Genomic DNA, 19,475 nt, shown 5'->3' with positions numbered 1-19,475 from the left:
GAAAAGCAAACAGGAAACACTTATTGATAGCTTCGATGTGTGGCATCCATTTGTTGCGCTCAATCACACAACAGGTGTGCATCTCACCACACTATTAGAGTGTGAACAAAGGCATAGAGGGGAAAGGAAGTGATGAAGATGAGATGGAAGAGTCAGAGAACTAGTAAAAGGGCCCTCAGATGACATACCATGTATGTGATATGTTCTGCATACTTATATACAGTATTTGCACACACTGACTGACAGCTCCTCCTCAATCTAACATCTGGGATGACAGCAGCTGTGGTAATGGCTCTCCACATGAGCCAGCATGGGAGTGCCCAGTTCTTTTTTTATCCATCTTCCTGTGCACAAGTCATTGGACCATTTCCCATCTTCATCTTATCTCCTCGTCATTATTTCCCTAATTGAAGCGCAAACAGATTGACTAAACTGCGCACCAGAAGCAGTGAAATTAGAGCAGCATCAAAAGTCGAGTGATGGGATTATTTTTTTCGGTGTTGTCATCCAGGTGTGTAGTCGTGTGAAACCAAGGCTGGGAGGAAATATGGGGTAGATGAAGAGATGATAAACGGATCTCGTTAGAAAGGTAATTTGTCTATCCTTTCCTGACGGGGCTCCAGCTGTCGTTCCATCCCTCCACTCTCTCCACACCCTCCTCAGCCGACCAATGCTCACCTCAACCAGATGGGTGGACGGATGGACGGAGCGAGGTGGGTGGGAGGAGGTAACAGAGGGACAGAAATAGCGACAAGGACAGGGAGGAGAGGCAACATTGTAAAGCCAACGAGCGGAACTAAGCCCGTTGTAATGCCACAGCAGAGTTGAGAAGTAATGTTATATCCAAAAGTCAAAGTTTATCATGCTTCAGTGTTGCATTCCTGAGGACTGCACTTTGTCATCACGCTAATCAGCATATTTGATTCAAAGGGAACCGCAGATTTAAAGACTTGTTGGCTCTAATAAGCCACAATTGTTCTCTTATATGTTATTAGAAACATAAAATATTGCCATTGATTTAAAAATCTATAATATTTAGTAAATGTTTTGACCTAAGGAGGGCGCCATGTTTTTATACCTGTAATGGACGCTCAGGTTGATGACATAGATTGTCACTGTCTCTCGACGAATACTTCCGGGTGACTGCAATTCCTTCTACAACGAGACGTCCAACACATGCGTTCATCAGTTAAAAGCGGCGAGTACTTACTATTTGTTTTATTGAGTCTTTTATTAGCTTTTTATTGCCTCAAAATACTTTTTTTTGAGTTAATTGGTTTGAGGGGAGGGGCCAGGAGAAATATAAGGACAGAGCTACCTTTCTTACCTCAGTCATTTGGAGTAACGCAGTGTTGCAGATCAGGTAACAGACCTTTTTATTTTATTTGTCATGCAATGAACGTTTTTGTAAATATGGTGAATTTTGGTTTAAGTTTTGTAAATAATCACTTTTGCACTTTGTCACAGAACACTGCTAGTTTAGTTGTTGTGATCGTTGTTCATAAAAACACTGAAAAACCATCATACTGCTTCGGTTGCCATTTATTGTGAGCAAGAGCCCCGCCACATTTTTACATGTGTTTCTCTCTCATACTTTTAAGCTCTGTGTTTTCTTGTTGTAGCTTTAAAGCACATCGTTGATCTGTTGACCACATTAGTCATGTAGCATATTTAAACCATTCTTATTTGATATTACAACGTTTAAGTATTTTCTTAAGGCATCTTTAGTATGTTCTATCTGTATGCATCTAAACAAAACAAGCTGTAAGTGCACGGTAGTACTTTGGGTGTCAAATTCGCCTCTTGTAGAACTTTTCGCCGGTGTAGCACATTTTGGCAGAACACCGTTTTTTTTTTCCCCCCTACTCTCGTCTCATCCTGTCTTTCCTGTTCATTTTGCTTTTGATGATAGTTTTGTGAAATATCGACAGTGCTGTCAAGCTCATTAATGTTCCTCTCGGGTTCAAATTGTAAGGGTTGAACACATTAAATGTTTATGTCACTAGAGTTATACTCTGGAAGCCCGGCAACATAACTATGTGACGTCACGGCCCAGCCACGTCAACAACAATGGCGACCTACATGTTAAACTAATTGTACAAATTGTTCAAAAACGAAAACATCAAGAGGGGTTTCAAAATCAAACCATTTTAACTCATAATAACGTTTATCTTTTAAGAACTAGAAGTCTTTCTATCCGTGGATCCCTTCAAAACAGTGCCATGGAGAAATACATACATATGGCCGGAGAGGCGGCTGAAAGATGGCAACAATCAGATTGTCAAGAGAACCATGTGAGCTCATTGCCAAGCTTTTGTTCTAATAACACAAACCAATTTTCACTGACCTTTCTCAGAAATTTAGCGGGCAGAACTGGCTGAGTTAAGGATGTCCTACAGCATAATTGCTAAAGAGATTAAAGTCCGCTTAATTGCTTTTGGCCAACTATAGTAATTTTTTTGTCTCTTTTGTAATTATAATGATTTAAAATATTAATAACTACCCCAGAAAATACATAAGCCTACACAGTTCAGGCTCATTTATTTGCGTGCATACACAATAATGTGCAATGTGAAAGTGAAGAAAGCTTGGATTTGTGCTGCTATCCGCATGCACACACGCAGATGTTTACCGCTGCACGCTGTCACCAACATCCTCATTAAAGGCCTTGTAAGATATGCAAATAGCTATATCCTTTTTCAAACATCAATAGGAGGGCGTGATTGATTTTCAGCGGATCAATTGCTTTTTTACATAAGTAAAGGTTGCTTACTCCCTCTTTACCTCTTCATTTGTTTTCCTGTCTTTTTTCATCCATTTATATTGCTCAACTAATCTGTCTCAATCTGCTTTATTTGTCTTTGAAAATAAGACTGGAAAGTTTTATTTATTTCAGTTCAATCTCCTATTATTCGTCTGTCCTTTCTTCTAGTTGACCTCTACATAAACACCACCCACTGCTTCTGCCCTTACAGCCGCCTGTCATGTTCCCTTGCCATCTATTCCCTCATGTACAGTCCAATGTTTGCTTTGCCATTGTTTATATATTTATTCTCAGTTTGCGCTGATGAGATTGACCGGAAGCGCGCACTTGTAACCACACGCTAGCCTGCACGCACACATATACATGTGAATGCGTGCATGCACAGACACACACACACGTGCAGACACATACCTATATAGAAGATAAATGTGGTCTCTCCCTGGGGTGTAGTTAATGCCTTGCCAAGGATCGATGCCAGCTCTGGTTTCCATGACACACTGCTCTAAGCTGGGGCAGTTTGGGCAATAGGACAGACCTCTGGCTCCTCTTCTATCATATAGATCTCTATAAAGCCATGATGGCACCTATTTTGATGAATGCTTCTCACATTAATGAGACTTTGGGCAAATACTCAGTTTGATGACACTTTATACTGGCTCATGAAACCATATTGCACAGGGAGAAATGAAATATCAATTGATTAAAGTAAATTCAATCGATGATAATTAGAAGGTACATTTTTTTATTTAATTACGAGTACAGTATATACCTTTATATTTGTGCCTTTCTATAGGGTTACAAAATATCTGCCACTTTTTTTCCCCCTTATCTCCTACAGTGCCAGCTAGTTTCTAAAAAGGCAGCTTTCAGGCATTATGGCTGACCTTTCAAGGCCCACAGATTATTATTATACTTTATAACCATGTAAACGTTGAGAAAGTTGAATGAAATTTCATTCCCTTTTACTTGTTTTGGAAAAAAAATGTTTCTACCTTTTTTTATTCCTAAAAGGCCATACAACATTGGTTTTGGATTGGATTTATTCATTTGGGAGGACAAAAACGGATAAAAGACCCATCAATTGTAAAAATCAAGTTGGCTCACCAAATTTTGAGCTAGGGTGTAACAAAATGTGCATTCAGTTCCCTGCATTACAGGGATCCCGGTGTAGGTGCACTATTCGCACGGGTGCACAATCTGCTTGGAGGGGCCTGCGCTCGACAGTGATGTTCGGTTATTCTCGGGATATGATTGGCCGAAGAGTCGAAATGCACGCCCAGAGCCATGCTCTCCGGTAAAAGGCCTGTTTAAAAAAGTGACAATTGTTCTTGAGAGTCATAGTAATGCATCGCTTAAAAGTGCCAGTTTAAAAAATGTGTATGTAAAGCGATTAAAAGTGCCAGTTTAAAAAATGTGTATGTAAAGCGATTGATATATCACACACAGAGATGGTTATTAAAAATTAAATGGGAAAGTTAAAAAAAAAAAAAAAGCAAACGTCTGCCCACTCCTGTCACTTAGACATTAAATATCAGGACCCATCACTGTCCATCTCTATAACTAGTTTAAAAAAAAAAACAGTGTCATTCCCTTGTTTTTAACCCTGCGTCAGATTCAACCCTTTTTATGGATTGTTATTTTATGTGTTTGTTGTTTTTTGTTTTTTTTTTTGCTGGCTAGCTTGTAGTCATCAGTAGCATCAGTATTGATGTTGTATGTCTCTTTCATTAAATAATCAAGACGTTCTTCATATAAATCGTGCATAATTGACACAATAGAAAAACCAACCCTTTTGCTCCACTTGAGGAAGGTGGGAAATCGCACTTATCCCGCTCGAATGGTCCCAATGCGACTTCAAAGCATTCCAAGCGAATGTAAACAAAACAGATGGTTGATAGCAACAATTAGTTGTTTTTTATTTTGACCATTTAAAGACATTTTGACCTCCAGCAAACCTGCCTTTTCATAAGCAAATGAAAAGTGGTGGAAAAATGACGGTTGAGATAAGTTGCACACATTGTAACTGCCTTCTTTAGTTACATCCTTGCTGAAAGGTTATATAAAAATATCGATTCATTATGCTAATTTAATGTATGAGAAAAAAATACATGGGTGCCTCAAACAAACTTAATTTAACTTCATTATTGTCTCATTAATACGTTGTCTTGAGCACCATTTTGTCGAGTGACGTCAGATTAAAGCAACTCGTGAAGTGGTACGTTTTTCAACCGACGTCGTGACTTGTATCTCCCAGTTCAAGTGGCATTCCAATTATATTTTTCCTGGTCGGCGGTTGGAAAAGTCTTACTTCCCACATTCTTTGAATGCAACACGAGCGTTGTTGTAACGCCATCAGCAGGCGCAGCCCCCCACCCAAGCAGATAGGGCACCTACACTGGATTTTGCTTTGGTTTGTCTCGTTTGTTGTAATATTGCTTTGAAATGAGCTCCATCATATTTGTTGACGGGCTTGTTAGTAAATCTGTTGCCGCAAACATTCTGGTCGAACAGAAGTGTTGTAACCTTCAGATAAAGCGAATTGCATCAGTTTTTCCGTGTGCCATCCCTTTATAGAATATACTGACTCCATTCTCACTTAAAAAAAAACAAAAAAAACAATCACATCACTAGCACTCCTTATATAGATTCTAGCAGTTTTCAGCATTGAACAGAGGATGAAAAAAAGTCACAACTAAGGTCATCAATTTTAACCTCAATGTTCTTTGTGAAATGTCTGAACCGAATGAATGAAATGCGTGAGCTATAAACAAGCTCACAAAAGGTTTCTTGTTTCTTTATAACACCCACGCACTTTTAAGATTGCAAAGGTAAAGAACACCACATTACTAAGTGTTCGTTTTTTTTTTTTTTTTTTTCCCCCTATAAAGCTGCAAAAGAAAACATAGCTAAAGGCTATAATTTAGATTTTACAATCAAGAGAAAATAAATGATTATCATTGTGACACTGTGTCTGACTATTTAATTAGTGGTTCTAATAACCTGAGTTCTTTAGTGGATTAGTTGACCTCAGTGTCCTAATTATTACAGTGTTGTTGATTGATTGAGCTACAAATATGGCAGATATAATTATTCTATATTTTAAGCTTTCTCCAAATAGAATTTATTAGATTTGCCTTTGTCCTTGATTTCCAAACCTTTGGAGAGACGAGCGATTTCCCTCCATCCGTCTTTTGTCTCTGTGGTGTACGGGACAGCCTGATTGTGTCCACATGTCCCATGGCTCTGGCTATTTAAAGAGTGACTGTTCTTGTGTCTTACCCATGTAGGCTGTACAATTGATGTAGGTCCTAATGAAAACCCAAATCCCATCATCGTATTCCAGTGAGATGGAGAGCCCATTCTTCCTTTGTTAAATTAAAAGTTGAAAGAACAAGTCCAAAGAATCCATTTGTCATGTATTAAAGTTAGGGAAAATTGATCTAACTTAAACATATGGACTGGCGTGATTTTCCATGCATGCAAATGAAGGGACTAAGATTTATTCAATGGCTTAGTCACACAGATTGTAAAATTGTGACCTTTCAATTGCCCACAAGCAAACATGTATTTTTACACTCAAAACTAGATGACATCACTATCAGTCATCACCATCTGTTTTGTCTAACTTTCACCATTCATCTTTGTCTCCTTCCATCCTCCAGGTCGCCCACTGCCTCCAACCTCTTCCTCTTCCCTGCTCCCTCCGTCCCATCCGTCCTCTTCGTCCGTCCCACACCACCCCTCTCCTGGCCCGTCTCCACCCATCAGGGAGTGTCAGGTTCCCCTCCTGGAGAAAAACTCCACCCATTCTCACCTGGAGCCCCACCCAGATGACTCATACTTGCTCCGTGCCCAGACATCCTCCACGGGTAAGAAAGCTACCCATTCATTCACTACATCACTCTTTAATTTTATAAATACATTCACGTCATTCGTCACAGCCATGCATTATGTCATTATGTGTCCATTTGCTGATCTTATTTCGATGCTGTGTGATCAATACCTTTACATTGTGCTTTTGTCATGTGTTTTCTCTAGGCAGGAGAATAAATGCAGTTGGAATTTACAGTGTTATTTATTGAGCAATGGTGAATAAATGCTTCTAATCTGTTTTTGTTTAGTGAACTGAACTGAAAAAGTAAACATTCACTCAATTTAAAAAATATTGGCTAATCAATCACACCTAAAATTTCACTGCCAATGTAAACAAATGAATTTATTTACAAACAAATTCATTTATTTACATTGTATTATCAATTACACCTAAAATTTTACTGCCCATAATAATGTAAGCAAATTTATTTATTTACAAACAAATTAATTTATTAGTTTATTTTTTCTTTTATTCCAGACAATGTGTTTTTGGTAGGGCTGTCAAACGATTAAAAATTTTAATCGAGTTAATCACAGCTTAAAAATTAATTAATCGTAATTAATCGCAATTCAAACCTTCTATAAAATATGCCGTATTTCTCTGTAAATTATTGTTGAAATGTAAAGATAGGACACAAGACGGATATATACATTCAACATACTGTACATAAGTACTGTATTTGTTTATTATAACAATAAATCAACAAGACGGCATTAACATTAACATTCTGTTAAAGCGAACCATGGATAGAAAGACTTGTAGTTCTTAAAAGATAAATGTTAGTACAAGTTATAGAAATTTTATATTAAAACCCCTCTTAATGTTTTCGTAACATTTTCAATCAAAAAATAAATTAGTAGCTCGCCATTATTGATGTCAATAATTACACATTTCTCATGGTGCTGAACCCATAAAATCAGTCGCACCCAAGCGCCAGCATAGAGCGACAAAACTCCAAAAAACACAAGTGCATATGACCCTGAGCTGTCATTTTAATCTGTTTGAGCGGGGCATGTGCGTTAATTGCGTCAAATATTTTAACGTGATTAATTTTAAAAAATAAATTACCGCCCGTTAACACGATAATTTTGACAGCCCCTTTTTGGATGTTTTGTTTACCTGACATGTTTCGGCGACTACTTCCGCCTTCATCAGAGTGTCACTGATGATGGTGTGACGTGTCATTTATCAGCTGATGGACGAAGGCGTGAAATTAGTTTATTGTATTATCAGTCAAATTTCAGGTGTGATTGATTAGCCAATATTTTTAAAACACCAAGACTTAGAACAAAAGTTATGGAAAGATGTACTGTAAATTAGTAAAAACACTAATATTGTGAAAAAGAGTCAAGCTCCATTATTGTTTGAAAAGCTATTTAAATCAACGGTATCAAATAATTATGAAAATGTTAAGAAAGTAATTAGCAGGAGCGATGGAAAAAAAAAAATCAAGAAGTGAGACCAAAGGGAAATTTGATTGTGTAATGAATGTGTTTTTATAATTGTGAAAAGGGGCAGGGAAAAAAGGGTTAATTCTTCCTTCTGCTCCTTTTCATTTTAATTTTTTTTTAAGTAAACTTGTGCATGTTGTTTCATTTTTAAAAATGGAATGAAATAAAGTCATTTGAATGAAGGATTGTACGATCTTGAAGGTGTGTTTCTGAAAATTTTACCAAAATTTCAGCAATGTACTTTAATGTAATTTGTAGTACATTTATACCGTATTGGCCCGAATATAAGACGGCCCTGATTATAAGATGACCCCTCTTTTTCAAGACTCAAGTTTGAAAAAAGACTTTTTGAACACCAAATCAGTTTTTATACAGAAAATAATTACAGTATATCCGAAACAAATGATTATAACAATATATTTGAGAGAAAAAGCATGATATTTTGCTTCATTCAAATCTTAATATCTGAACATTTAAATATGTAAACTAAAGTGCAATCACATTCGTAAATGAATGGCTTCTGGTTTTTGAAATGTAAATAAACCATAATCTATTGTGATAAAACAACAAACTTGCAATAACTGCATTAACCATCAAATTGAAGTGTAACTGTAACTGTAGTCTTGAAACAAATCTGAATAAGGAAAAATGTTGCAATAAAATAATGCAAACTGGTTCAACTAAAAAGAGTAGCTGAGATCTGTCATGACAGGACATCGCTTCAATGATATCTAGCGCCATCTAGCGTCGTGAATGGGTATAATGTCTAGACCGCGAATAGAAGACGGCCCCCTCTTTTTCAGTGTTATTTCAAAGCAAAAAACACCGGCCCAATTCGGTATATCTTTTTCATTCCAAATAAAGGTAAAATTTCCACTTGTTTCTTGAAAGCAGGGATCCAAATGAAAACAACTACATTTTCTGCAGTTGATAAACTATGTCTGCACGGTATTTATTTAAGTACATATATACAGTGTGTTTTTAATCATCTACAAAGAGTAAAATGTAGAGGGGTATAAATTTACAAAGCAGGTGACTGTGTGTTCCAAAACAATAGTAAATTAGTTTTGCTAACTGTGAGCTCTCTCTGTCATCACTCGAAAGCCTCTTGGTGGTAGTTACAGGCCCTGTGTGTTGGTATCAGCACCTTGCAGCCATTTATTTCCCTCCTCCGAGCACACGCAACTGCAATGATGCGCATCAGCATACACATTTATCTTAACAATTAGTTACTGTGGGCCAACTATATCTATCGTTGTGTCCCTCTCTGTCTCCCTACCCCTGTTTCTCATTTCTTTTGTGCCTCTGCACTTGTAATCAGCAGATATATTTAGCCAAGGTCTGATGGGAGGGAAAGGGAAAGTCCTAATGTGATTTTTGGTGGAATACAATCTATTGTTAATGGCGTTAGGCTCTCCTTTGATCCAGTATAAATCTTCATTAGGGAAGGCCCGGGTCCCAGGTTCAAGAAGAACGTGATTAGGAGGCTTTTAAAATGACGTTACATCAGCTTTCTAATTGGTTTACTGTTTGCTGGGGCAACATCAATCATTAGCCCAGTAACCGCACAGCAAATAAATTCACTCTGCCACTGACACCCTAATGGCAGACTCTGGCAAAGAAGGAAAGTGAGGCTCAAAGGCACACTCTCTCAATCTCTTGCTCTAGTTCATGTACACCCACACTTTTTGTTCTGGGGGCCTCTCTCAAATCTCTGCTGAGCTTATAAACATAGAGGCGGCGAGCAAGGGCGACAAACTTTTTAAGTTGTTTAATGAGACATTTTCCATGAAAGTATTAAGACTAAATTAAAAAAAGGAAAATAATAATAATTTGGAAAGTTACCAGAACTCAATGTCTGTGCAGCAGTCAAAGGATTAAAACAGAGTGGCAGCTTGGCACTTCCCTGGCATATTGGAGGACATGTAAATGGCTGCAATTAAATAAAACACCCCACATGTTATTGCCTGCCTGTCTGCATGAAGAAGGGCCTGTGTGACCATATGTGTTGGATAGTTGTGTAGGGACTGGATGCTGTGAAGGAAATGAGACTGGCCAAGCAGAAACTGACCACGGTGAGATAATCCTGCAGGAAGTGGCATTCTGTCTGTGTGTGTGTGTGTAGGTTGGCAAAGTAGTCTGCCATTACCAAACCTAACAGGTGGACAGACATGACTTGTGTTTTTAGTCAAGCATGACAGCGAATGCAACGGAACACTGTTGCTGTGGATTGGCTGGGAATTGGGTTTGCGAATGTTTATATGGGAATAATATCTGGCTCAGAGCACCTGTCTGGGAACATTTCCCCAGAACGTCAGGAGAGCTGAGACGGCCAAACGGAGCATAGCCGAGCACTCCTGGAAAGAGCTAACGTTAGCGCTGTCTCTAGCCATTCATTATGCATGGGGAAAAGCTACGCTATTTTTAGACTCAAAGTGACTAGCTTGCTGCTGCCAGGGAAGTCACCTCAAGTCACTGCTAATGCTATAAATGTTTAATGCCTTTGTTAAAACAAATCTACAAAAACAACGGAAAACCAAAGACATGTTCTCTTACTGTGTACCAATGTTGTCTTTTCTAATAATGCTTATATAAGCTAACATTCGCGTAACAGCATGTGTGCATTTATATGCAAATGTGTGAGTGTGGGTGAAATACACACTTGCATTTGTGCTCATGGTTTGTTTTTGGCTGATCGTGATGACTCTTCTCTAGCGGATTATTACCTCCTAATTAGACAGAGATGACTAGCCAAGGCAGAGGCGGTGTGCGTGTGCATGTGTTTCAGTGTGTCATTGTGCACGCTTGTTCATCATACAAAGGAATGTCTAAGATCAAACCAAATCTGTTAATGGTGGACGGTTCAAATTACAAAGTGACTACCGTAATTTCCCGAATATAACGCGCACTTTTTCATGGCTTAATCATGGGTGCGCGTTATTCACGGGTACAGGGACGGAGACAGAAAAAATTCGTCATGATTCATGTTCCATTGTAAGCATGGACCAGCACAATATTACCTAATCCGAACGACAGTGATATAATAATCAAGTTTCATGTGGTAAATAATTGCTTTCATGATATTTTTCACATCTAATAAAATTAAAATGTTTTTTTGTACTATTCGTTTATTATCTACCTGTACATTTTTCTAAACTTTGTTTTGGAACATGCCGGCATAAAAAGTGTTGTCTGGAAGAATTTCGAACCACTGAGCCAAGCCGCGTTGTTTTATTTACATTGAAACTCACAAAGTAACAAAGTACGTCTTGCACGCAAATCGTGGGACATTTGTTTACTTTCGGCTGTTCCCTTAACTAAACTCTTCCCCCCGGGAACTACACAACTTGCCAAAATTAGTTCCGCTGGTGAATTCTGTTAAAACTCGCTACAACTCCTTACTTTGTGAAAATTATTATCGTATACTGTGAGCAATTTTACCACAGAAAATTAATATTCTATTTTTTAAAAATATATACGTATATTTGACAAAAGGATTAAAAAATGCTGCAACTGCTTACTTTATTAAAGTTCGAGACACGGGACTCATATTTATTGGTGCTAAAATTAGGGTGCGCTTTATACACAGGTACAAGAATTTTCCTTAGATTTTACAGGTAAAGTTGGAGTTGCGCGTTATACACGGGTGTGCCTTATATTCGGGAAATTACGGTATTTGCCATTGGAAATAATTGCGAGAGTCAACCAATCATTAAAACTTTATTCATGAGAAAGGCATAAATGCTTTAAGATTGCGACATTGACCATTAAAACAGTAAAAAAGATTAAATAACGGCAGAGGTTGGTGGCCCACAATAAATGCATCTAATTTTTATCTCGTCAGCAACGACTCACTACATAAAGTTATCTGTGACTAAGATTATTGGTCCATATTTATACTGTACATATCTTGAGAGATTTAACGTTGTCATTCTGCAACGTTATCTTTGGTGTCTATTATGAAAACATTGTGTTTGTGTCACCTAGTGTCCCTCCCTATTGACTTATAAGAATGAAAATCAAATGCGGTGAGAATTAGCTCAAATAAAGTGCATGAGCTAAGAGCACATGGGAATAAGATGTACAGTATGGAGAGAATAGCTAATTCCTCAGCAAAGGATGGCATTGAAAAACTTTACTTATTTGTCAAAGGAAGGATTGGAACAGGGGATGTAACGATTGAGGTAAAGAGATTGAAAATGGAGTAAAAAGCGTAGAGAAGGGCCAGCAGAGTAGCAATGACCCCGCTTAACTGCTGAATAGGCATTTCTGTCCGAAACACACATAACACACCCCCTCACACGCGCACACACATGCACAACCCAGCAACTTTTCTCTGTTATCCACAGAAAATGTCAATAAACACTTTGCCTATCCAGGGCTGAAAAACAAACTGCCTCAGCTGGTTGCTTCTGCCAGCTGGCAACCCACACACAAACACACGCACACAGTCACCCCTACACGCAGCCACATGCAGGACAGTGATATTTAGAAGTGAGGCAGGTTAGCAGGCTAATGTCCCTCTGCTGAATGAGTGTCTTTTGAATTGGGGGATATAATGAACTTCCAGGGATTAGCCGGAGACGAACCCTGCGGTTTACAGCGACTGTCCTCTTCGTTGGGCGCCAGGGACGTGGCGGGAATAAACTGGGTCAGTCCACACAGCAGTCAGACGGTCTCTGAGCTTTTGTTGAGATTGAAAACCCAACAGAGATCGTTGAGAAAATATTGCCACAATTGCTGTTTACCCAGTGAGTGAAAGAGAGGAAATAGAGATAAGGCAGAGGAATAAAATGAGATCTGGCTGCTCCCTAATTGCTCTGTTTACCCACCAAGTTTTGTCTTCTGTCAAACGGGATTCCTGGTAGAACAACCTATTAGCTTACCTGCAGCCTGTACTTAAGTAAGTGGACGATTCAAATGGATCAGTCTGTTATTTTTATCTTATTGGAGTCATTTGCTCCAAGCGTAGCCTTTCTGTTCAGTGCGTCTCTCTGCTCGGGTGGCTTATCGGATATGTGTTCTCTTTTGCGATTCTGTACGGGTGAAGAAAAAGCCATGAAAATGAGCTTATGTTGGCCTTTCCACTCTTACAGGCAATCTAATTGTATCGGAGATCGCTATACGTTTAGAATGGGGGAGCATGAATTTCTTTCAACAAATTCCCATGCAATTGTCAAAAGTAAAATTAAAACAAATGAGATAAACAAGGCAATTTGCCTTTGATTGTTAAACTAGGGTGAAGGCTGCCAGGCATTTAATGAGTCAATGAGTCAATTCATGTATCTTATTCCTTCACTACTCATTTAGTAAAAACAATCACACATAATTCATCCTCAGTATATTCAACTGTAGAAAATGTCTTATCGCTTTCATGAGATTAATGACGTAACAATTTGGTGGATTTCCCTTCTTTTTTGCTGTGTTTTATAGACAGTGAGTCTTTTACACGAGAAATTAGTGGGCCAAATTGAAAAGAATAATCAAGCAATGTATTATGGCCTGCCTAATTTTTATTTAAAAATAAATGAATAAATAAAAGCTTTGTGAGTTTTATGATGCTTGTATAAAACTCTGGCTCCCGCACAGATTTTTTTTTTTTTTTATACAAACCATAAATACTGTCAATTGTTAGTCATAAACGTAGTATTGCTCTCTCATTGTGAAATCTTAATGTGTTTCCAAACTGGATGTGCCATACAGTATTGTAGCCACCATCAATTTTCAAAACTGCTTGTCCTCATTCTGGCCGTTGGTCGGATAGAGCAGTTGTCCCCAACCTTTTTTTGCACCACGGACTGTTGTGATATAGGCCTTTTTTTTCCACAAACCGGCAATGTGTGGCAGAAAATTACAGTAAATATGTAATAACACAACAGGGCTAAAAATGAACATTAAGGGCAGGGACAATGTAACTCGCTGTACGTAAATGTATTAACAGCGGTCTCTCCTATCCTTGGTTGCAGGCATAATGAGTTCTCCTCCAATCGTGAAAGGGTTCTTGCATTGAGCACTACGGTTCGCCACGAAGTATGATGCTCTCTGTGCATTCGCTTTTGTTGCCTCGTTTGCTAGCTTTTAGCCACATATTATGCAGAATGGACTCCTCCTGTTTTGGCTCAGCAGGTGGCTTTTTTCCACGTAAAAAAAAAAAAAACTGTCCAAAGAGATCACCACCTGCAGCACACAGCCAACAACAGCTAACATTACCGTTTTCTTTGACTGACGCTAAGCTGCTATAGGTGTGCAAACACCCCAGTAATGGCGCCCAACTACTTGAGGGTGCTGTACACAAAGCTCTACTCGGATTAGTCAGTAGAGAAAGCAGGCATATTTATGTGTCAAGAGAAACAGGCCATATTGTGTGTTGTTAACAAATTATTTATTATTTCTCTGCGGCCCGGAAGCAAATGCGCCACAGACGGTACCAGTCCCCGGACCGATGGTTGGGGATCACTGAGATAGAGCATATTGAAGTTGACTTTGGCCAAGAGGCAGAGTATACTATGGACTGATCGACAAGGTTTCTCACAAATAGACATTCACGTGCATGAGAATCGCTGTAAAGGAAGGCTGTACCAAGATTCGACCCTGGGACTGATCGACTGTTGAGCTGTTGTGCTAACCAGTGTTTTAATATATTGCTACAATATTTCTGTACATTTAAAATTTATATTAAAAAGGTATGCACAATATTAATGGCTAAAGGTTTAATAGAAAACAAGACATGTTGGTGTTCAGTAACTTTTTTTTTCTCTGTTTTGTTGTCTGGGCTTTTTCTCTATGCCTACACATTTTTTTGTGTATTTGTGCATGTAGAGTGCAAAAGGCCACATTCTAGATCAGGGGTTTTCAACCCAGTCCTCAAGGCACACTGTGGGTCCTGGTTTTTGTTCCAGCCGATCCAGCAGAGACAGTTGAACCAATGAGGCTTCTGCTAAAACAAGCCACACCTGACTGCAATCAACTGATTGCACTTGTAAAACACCAGATTGGGGAAAAAGTGTTGTCATCTTGTTTGGTAAGAATGAAATCCTGCACCCACAGTGTGCCTTAGTGGAATAGGTTGGGAACCCCTGTTCTAGATAGTGGTACTGCACCAAATTCAGTCATACACCGATATTTTTTTATTATTTTCTTCTTTGTTGTTGTCCTTTATAAGTCGAAGCAGGACGAAATAGAAGCAGAAGACAGGAAATGTCTACCTACTTTTGCATAATCTTACATTCTCTGTGTGTACAAGTATGACGCAAGTGTTTTTATAAATGTTCTTTCAATGCCGAAGTGTTTGTATTTTGCATAAGTGAGCGTATGCAACTAGATATGTGTGTTTGTTCTCCGAAGAGAATTTCTGCATGCTCAAACAGATGTTTTGTGTCTATTTTGTTAAGAATAGGTCAGACCACCTCCACCTTTCTTTTCTTTCACAAGCATATGTTGCACAGCGCCATATGGGTGGTACCCATCACCGTGGTTTTAGAAGCAGGTCACCTTCCAAGCAGCTGGAATTACAAGAGATCCCACTGCCCCGTATCTGCCCTGAATGCTTATTAATAACAAATATTGAAGGAGAGAAGCAGCCAGTTTAAATCTCATCTTCTTTTGTCTTTTAAATCAAATTCAAGGAGATGATCAGTAAAGGATACCATATGTGACTGTGTTTCTTGAGATTTCTTTGATACCGCTTCAAGGTGCATCTACTGTATGATCGGTATTGATTTTTTTATGTCTACTAGTAAAGTGACATGCAAACAGAGCCATTATAATGTTTTCCAATTAAATATGTTCAATCATGAGAACAAAAATGTTTGTATGGTTCAAAGTCATTTGCCTTGGAATTGATGCAACAATCCCATCATCTTTATGTTGACTTGATAATAAATGAGTATCTGCTTTAGCATGCAGTGAGTTTTACCGTTGGTATGTTTTTTTTTAATCAGATGTAAATATGCTTCTGCTTGTGTGGCACAAAAAGGATGTCAAATGCATAAGGTGCACTTCAACTTTGTGTAGCTTGCTCTTACTGTACAGTATATGGTTTATTGATTTCTATGCACAAATGCACATAAATACAAGCTCATGGTTATGATGCACACATATAGCCTCAGACAGATATGAGATGTGTGAATGGGTCTTGTTGTCTGGGTCATCTGGGTTTGTTTTTCAGCTCTCTCACTCAACAGTCCATTAGCTCAGTGCTGGAAGGGCCAGTATTAGATTCTAGCTGACATGTTTCGCCCAAGTCTGAGAGCAAGGATGAGGGAAGAGCATTCTATGCTGAGTGCTATAATATTGCCTGCACAAACGCACGCACACAAGCATAGATAGACATTACCTCTGCAGTAAACTTAAAGTGCTGAAAATATATAAAGATGAAAGCGCAAGGAGGATTATATACATATCTGTCTTCCTGGAACTTCTGTTTGAATGAATTCAGACTATTTAAAATATGACACCTGCATCAGCAATTTGATCACCCGGTGAGGCCAAATGGGTTTTTTTTTTTTTTTTTTTTTTTTTTTATGCTGAGTTTTAACTCACAAATAGATGCACAAGTTCTTATTTGTGTAAGCTGTTTGATTTATGTGCTTTCTATCGATTTGTCTTGTCTTTTTCCAGGGGTGGCGAATCACCACACCCAGTCCAAACTACGGCCTCCACTGCCCCCACCACACAACCATCACACCTTGTCGCACCAGTCTGCAAACAGCTTAAACAGAAACACCCTGAGAGGGGGACGTAACCCTATTCACGCCCCAGCTCCAGGATCCGGCGACGGACCCACCACCCCTGAGTCTGTGCAGCTCCAAGACAGCTGGGTGCTCAACAGCAATGTCCCACTAGAAACCAGGTCAGAGATTTTTTTTTTCCTTTGACTCCATTTTTACAGTCAAGCTGTTCACCTGATGGTGATATCCAAAGCTATTGGCAGTAAGTGCAGCTCAGTAATCGATAGTGTGGAATGAAAGGCCAGAGACATGCTGCTAAATAACATTGCTGTCAGCACAGGGTGATGGTGTTAGAAGGAACTGTTAGGAGAAATAATAGGAGCTGTGGAGGAAGTAGCACTGGTCCAGAATGTTTTAGATAATTGGCAGGAATACTGCAAAAGAAAAAAAAAAAACAGTCGACCGGAGCTACAACTAAAATGAGTTGCTTGTCACACTCTAATGAAAGAGCTCTTCCGAACACGTTGGCTGCCATTGACGGTGATAGACATCCTGCCAGGCCATTCCAGGAATTACGTACTTAGTCACAATTAGTAAGCAGTTTATCGCATTATATTCAAACAGCGACATTCAGGCTCATTTGAATTGCGTGTACAGTGTCCATCAAACACACACTTAGAGAATAATCACATTTTGTTAATGAAGTGGGCCACAAAAAAATCTGTGACCATATAGATTAAAAATAATTACATTTGCGACTGATTAACAAATGCCTTATACTCCAATATATCCTACTCTTTATGGGGTATAACACTTTGAAGCACACTACCGTTTCTCTGCACTCTGCCTCCGTGCTACCTGCAGAGAAGAAGGAGGAGTTGCAAACAGTTCACTCAGCCTGACAAATGTTCTCTTCCCCGTGTGCAAGAGCACTTATGAGGTGGGGCCTTCCTTCAGGCCGTTGCAGTTCATAAGGCATGTGGTGAGAGTGACACTGCATATATGCTCACGTGCATGCACGTTTTTGAGCATTTACTCCGTAAGCTGTAGTTGTGTTTCTCCTGCTGGGCAGAGGGGCTTCCAGCACTGATGGTTTTGGATGTTTTCCCCAGTGTACCGGCCCTTTGCAACATTAATGAGGCCTGGCTATGTTTAATTCAGCTTCACTGATCGCAGCTTTAAGCTCGGTCTGTACTGATGCATGTGGAAACCCGGTGTAGCTACGGCTTTCACTACGAGCAATTTGCAGTCACATTAGTTATTTGCAGTCATCGTTACTGTCATAATTACAAAATATTATTAAAACATAAGGTACATTTATTCAATCGGAAAACCCGAATTAAACGCTTAAATTTTGACCATCTGTTTGTACTGTACTGCATTATGCCAGAAGGTAGAATTGTCTCTGTAGCTACATGTGTGAAATACTGGTTTTGGTATGATGCAGTAGGACTATAACAACAATGATAAACAAAAGGCAAAACTTTTGTCAACACTTGTATTGGTTCTGGGATAGAAAATGTACATAATTAGGTGTATTTCTCTTGATAACATAAATAACATAGTTCTAAATTTTTGGTAAAGCGTAGTTAGAAATTTGATTTCCAGACTCCACTCTTGTTGCTGGCTGTTTTTTGTTTTGTTTTTGTTTTTTTAAATTGATTTTTTTTTCATATGCAGCCATACAAAAGACAAGGACAGACAGAACAAATGAAAACAAAGAGACAGTCAGATACAACAACAGAAACCACAACCTGGGAATAGTAAACAGGTACAGCATGAAAAGGAGTGCAATTGAATGAAAGCTATACAAGGGGAAAGTACTTTATCACACAAATGCTCTCATCAGAATGGCAGAAACGTTGTTGTGAGTGTAGACGTGGAATGGTTTCCATTATTGTTCAAAAACATCCGTTTTGGAGTGCAAAAGACAAGTTAGACAGTCCAATGGAACATATTCCATTATTATCCTGTGCCATCCCGATAGTGAGGGGGCCTCATCCATGATTTTTCCGGGCACTAAGGCTAGGTTCATACTGCAGGTCTTAATGCACGAATCCGATTTTTTCGTATTTTTCCGACTCAAGTGAGGCATTAACTTGACGGTCTGAACGGGACAAGTCACATAGAAGTTGACCCAAATCCAATCTAGGTCACTTTCGTATGTGGTTTAAATCCGTTCTGGGCCACATTTTTCCAGAATGTCGCGGCAGTCTGAACTGTCAAGTCTCCCAAATCGGAATTCATGCAGCAATTACGTCATCAAAGAGCGAGAGAGACTGGGCGCTACAGTAGCGGTGCAGCTGTGCGTTAGTGCCTAGCTTGCCTTGAACACGGCTTTTGGGGAAGAGTAGGGCTTGATAACAGTCATAAAAAAATAAAATGGGTTGAGGATAAGCATGAGAATGTTCGGTTTTCTCTCTGCTCTAGATGAGCAATATTTTAAGAGTGCTTACACGGCCGTGAGTCGGGGTAAACTATCCCTTTGTGTCTGTGTGTCATGCATGGACATTGCGTGCATGCTATAGATCCATATAAACTTTGAATATAAGATTAAACGGGGATTATTTATGTCTGTTATTTGTGTCCTCTTTTTGGAAATCAAAAGATGATCACCTTTGAATGACGTTGAGCCAGTATGTGGGGTCATTTGTTTTGATGCTCCTACGCATGCGGGTCAATTTCGTCAGCGCATCTCGGACTGCGAATTAGTGCGC

At 39.0% G+C, this 19,475-nt stretch overlaps 1 protein-coding gene across 22 annotated transcripts in view; it reads left to right on the top strand.

Moving 5' to 3' along the window:
• The window catches only part of tenm2a (teneurin transmembrane protein 2a), a 342,932-nt gene that overhangs the window by 229,619 nt on the left and 93,838 nt on the right, over positions 1–19,475 (top strand). For 17 of the 22 annotated variants that reach the window (XM_057849548.1, XM_057849549.1, XM_057849546.1 and 14 more), the window contains 2 exons: positions 6,427–6,633; positions 16,709–16,940. In XM_057849548.1, the coding sequence (XP_057705531.1) occupies positions 6,427–6,633; positions 16,709–16,940 (439 nt within the window). The remainder of the gene's footprint in view (positions 1–6,426; positions 6,634–16,708; positions 16,941–19,475) is intronic. The other 5 variants (XM_057849562.1, XM_057849560.1, XM_057849566.1 and 2 more) reach the window with 1 other exon arrangement.

Source organism: Corythoichthys intestinalis, chromosome 11, assembly GCF_030265065.1.
Source record: "Corythoichthys intestinalis isolate RoL2023-P3 chromosome 11, ASM3026506v1, whole genome shotgun sequence".
NCBI lineage: Eukaryota > Metazoa > Chordata > Actinopteri > Syngnathiformes > Syngnathidae > Corythoichthys > Corythoichthys intestinalis.
Note: the sequence above shows the minus strand (reverse complement) of the source record. Positions and strands in the feature narration are given on the sequence as shown.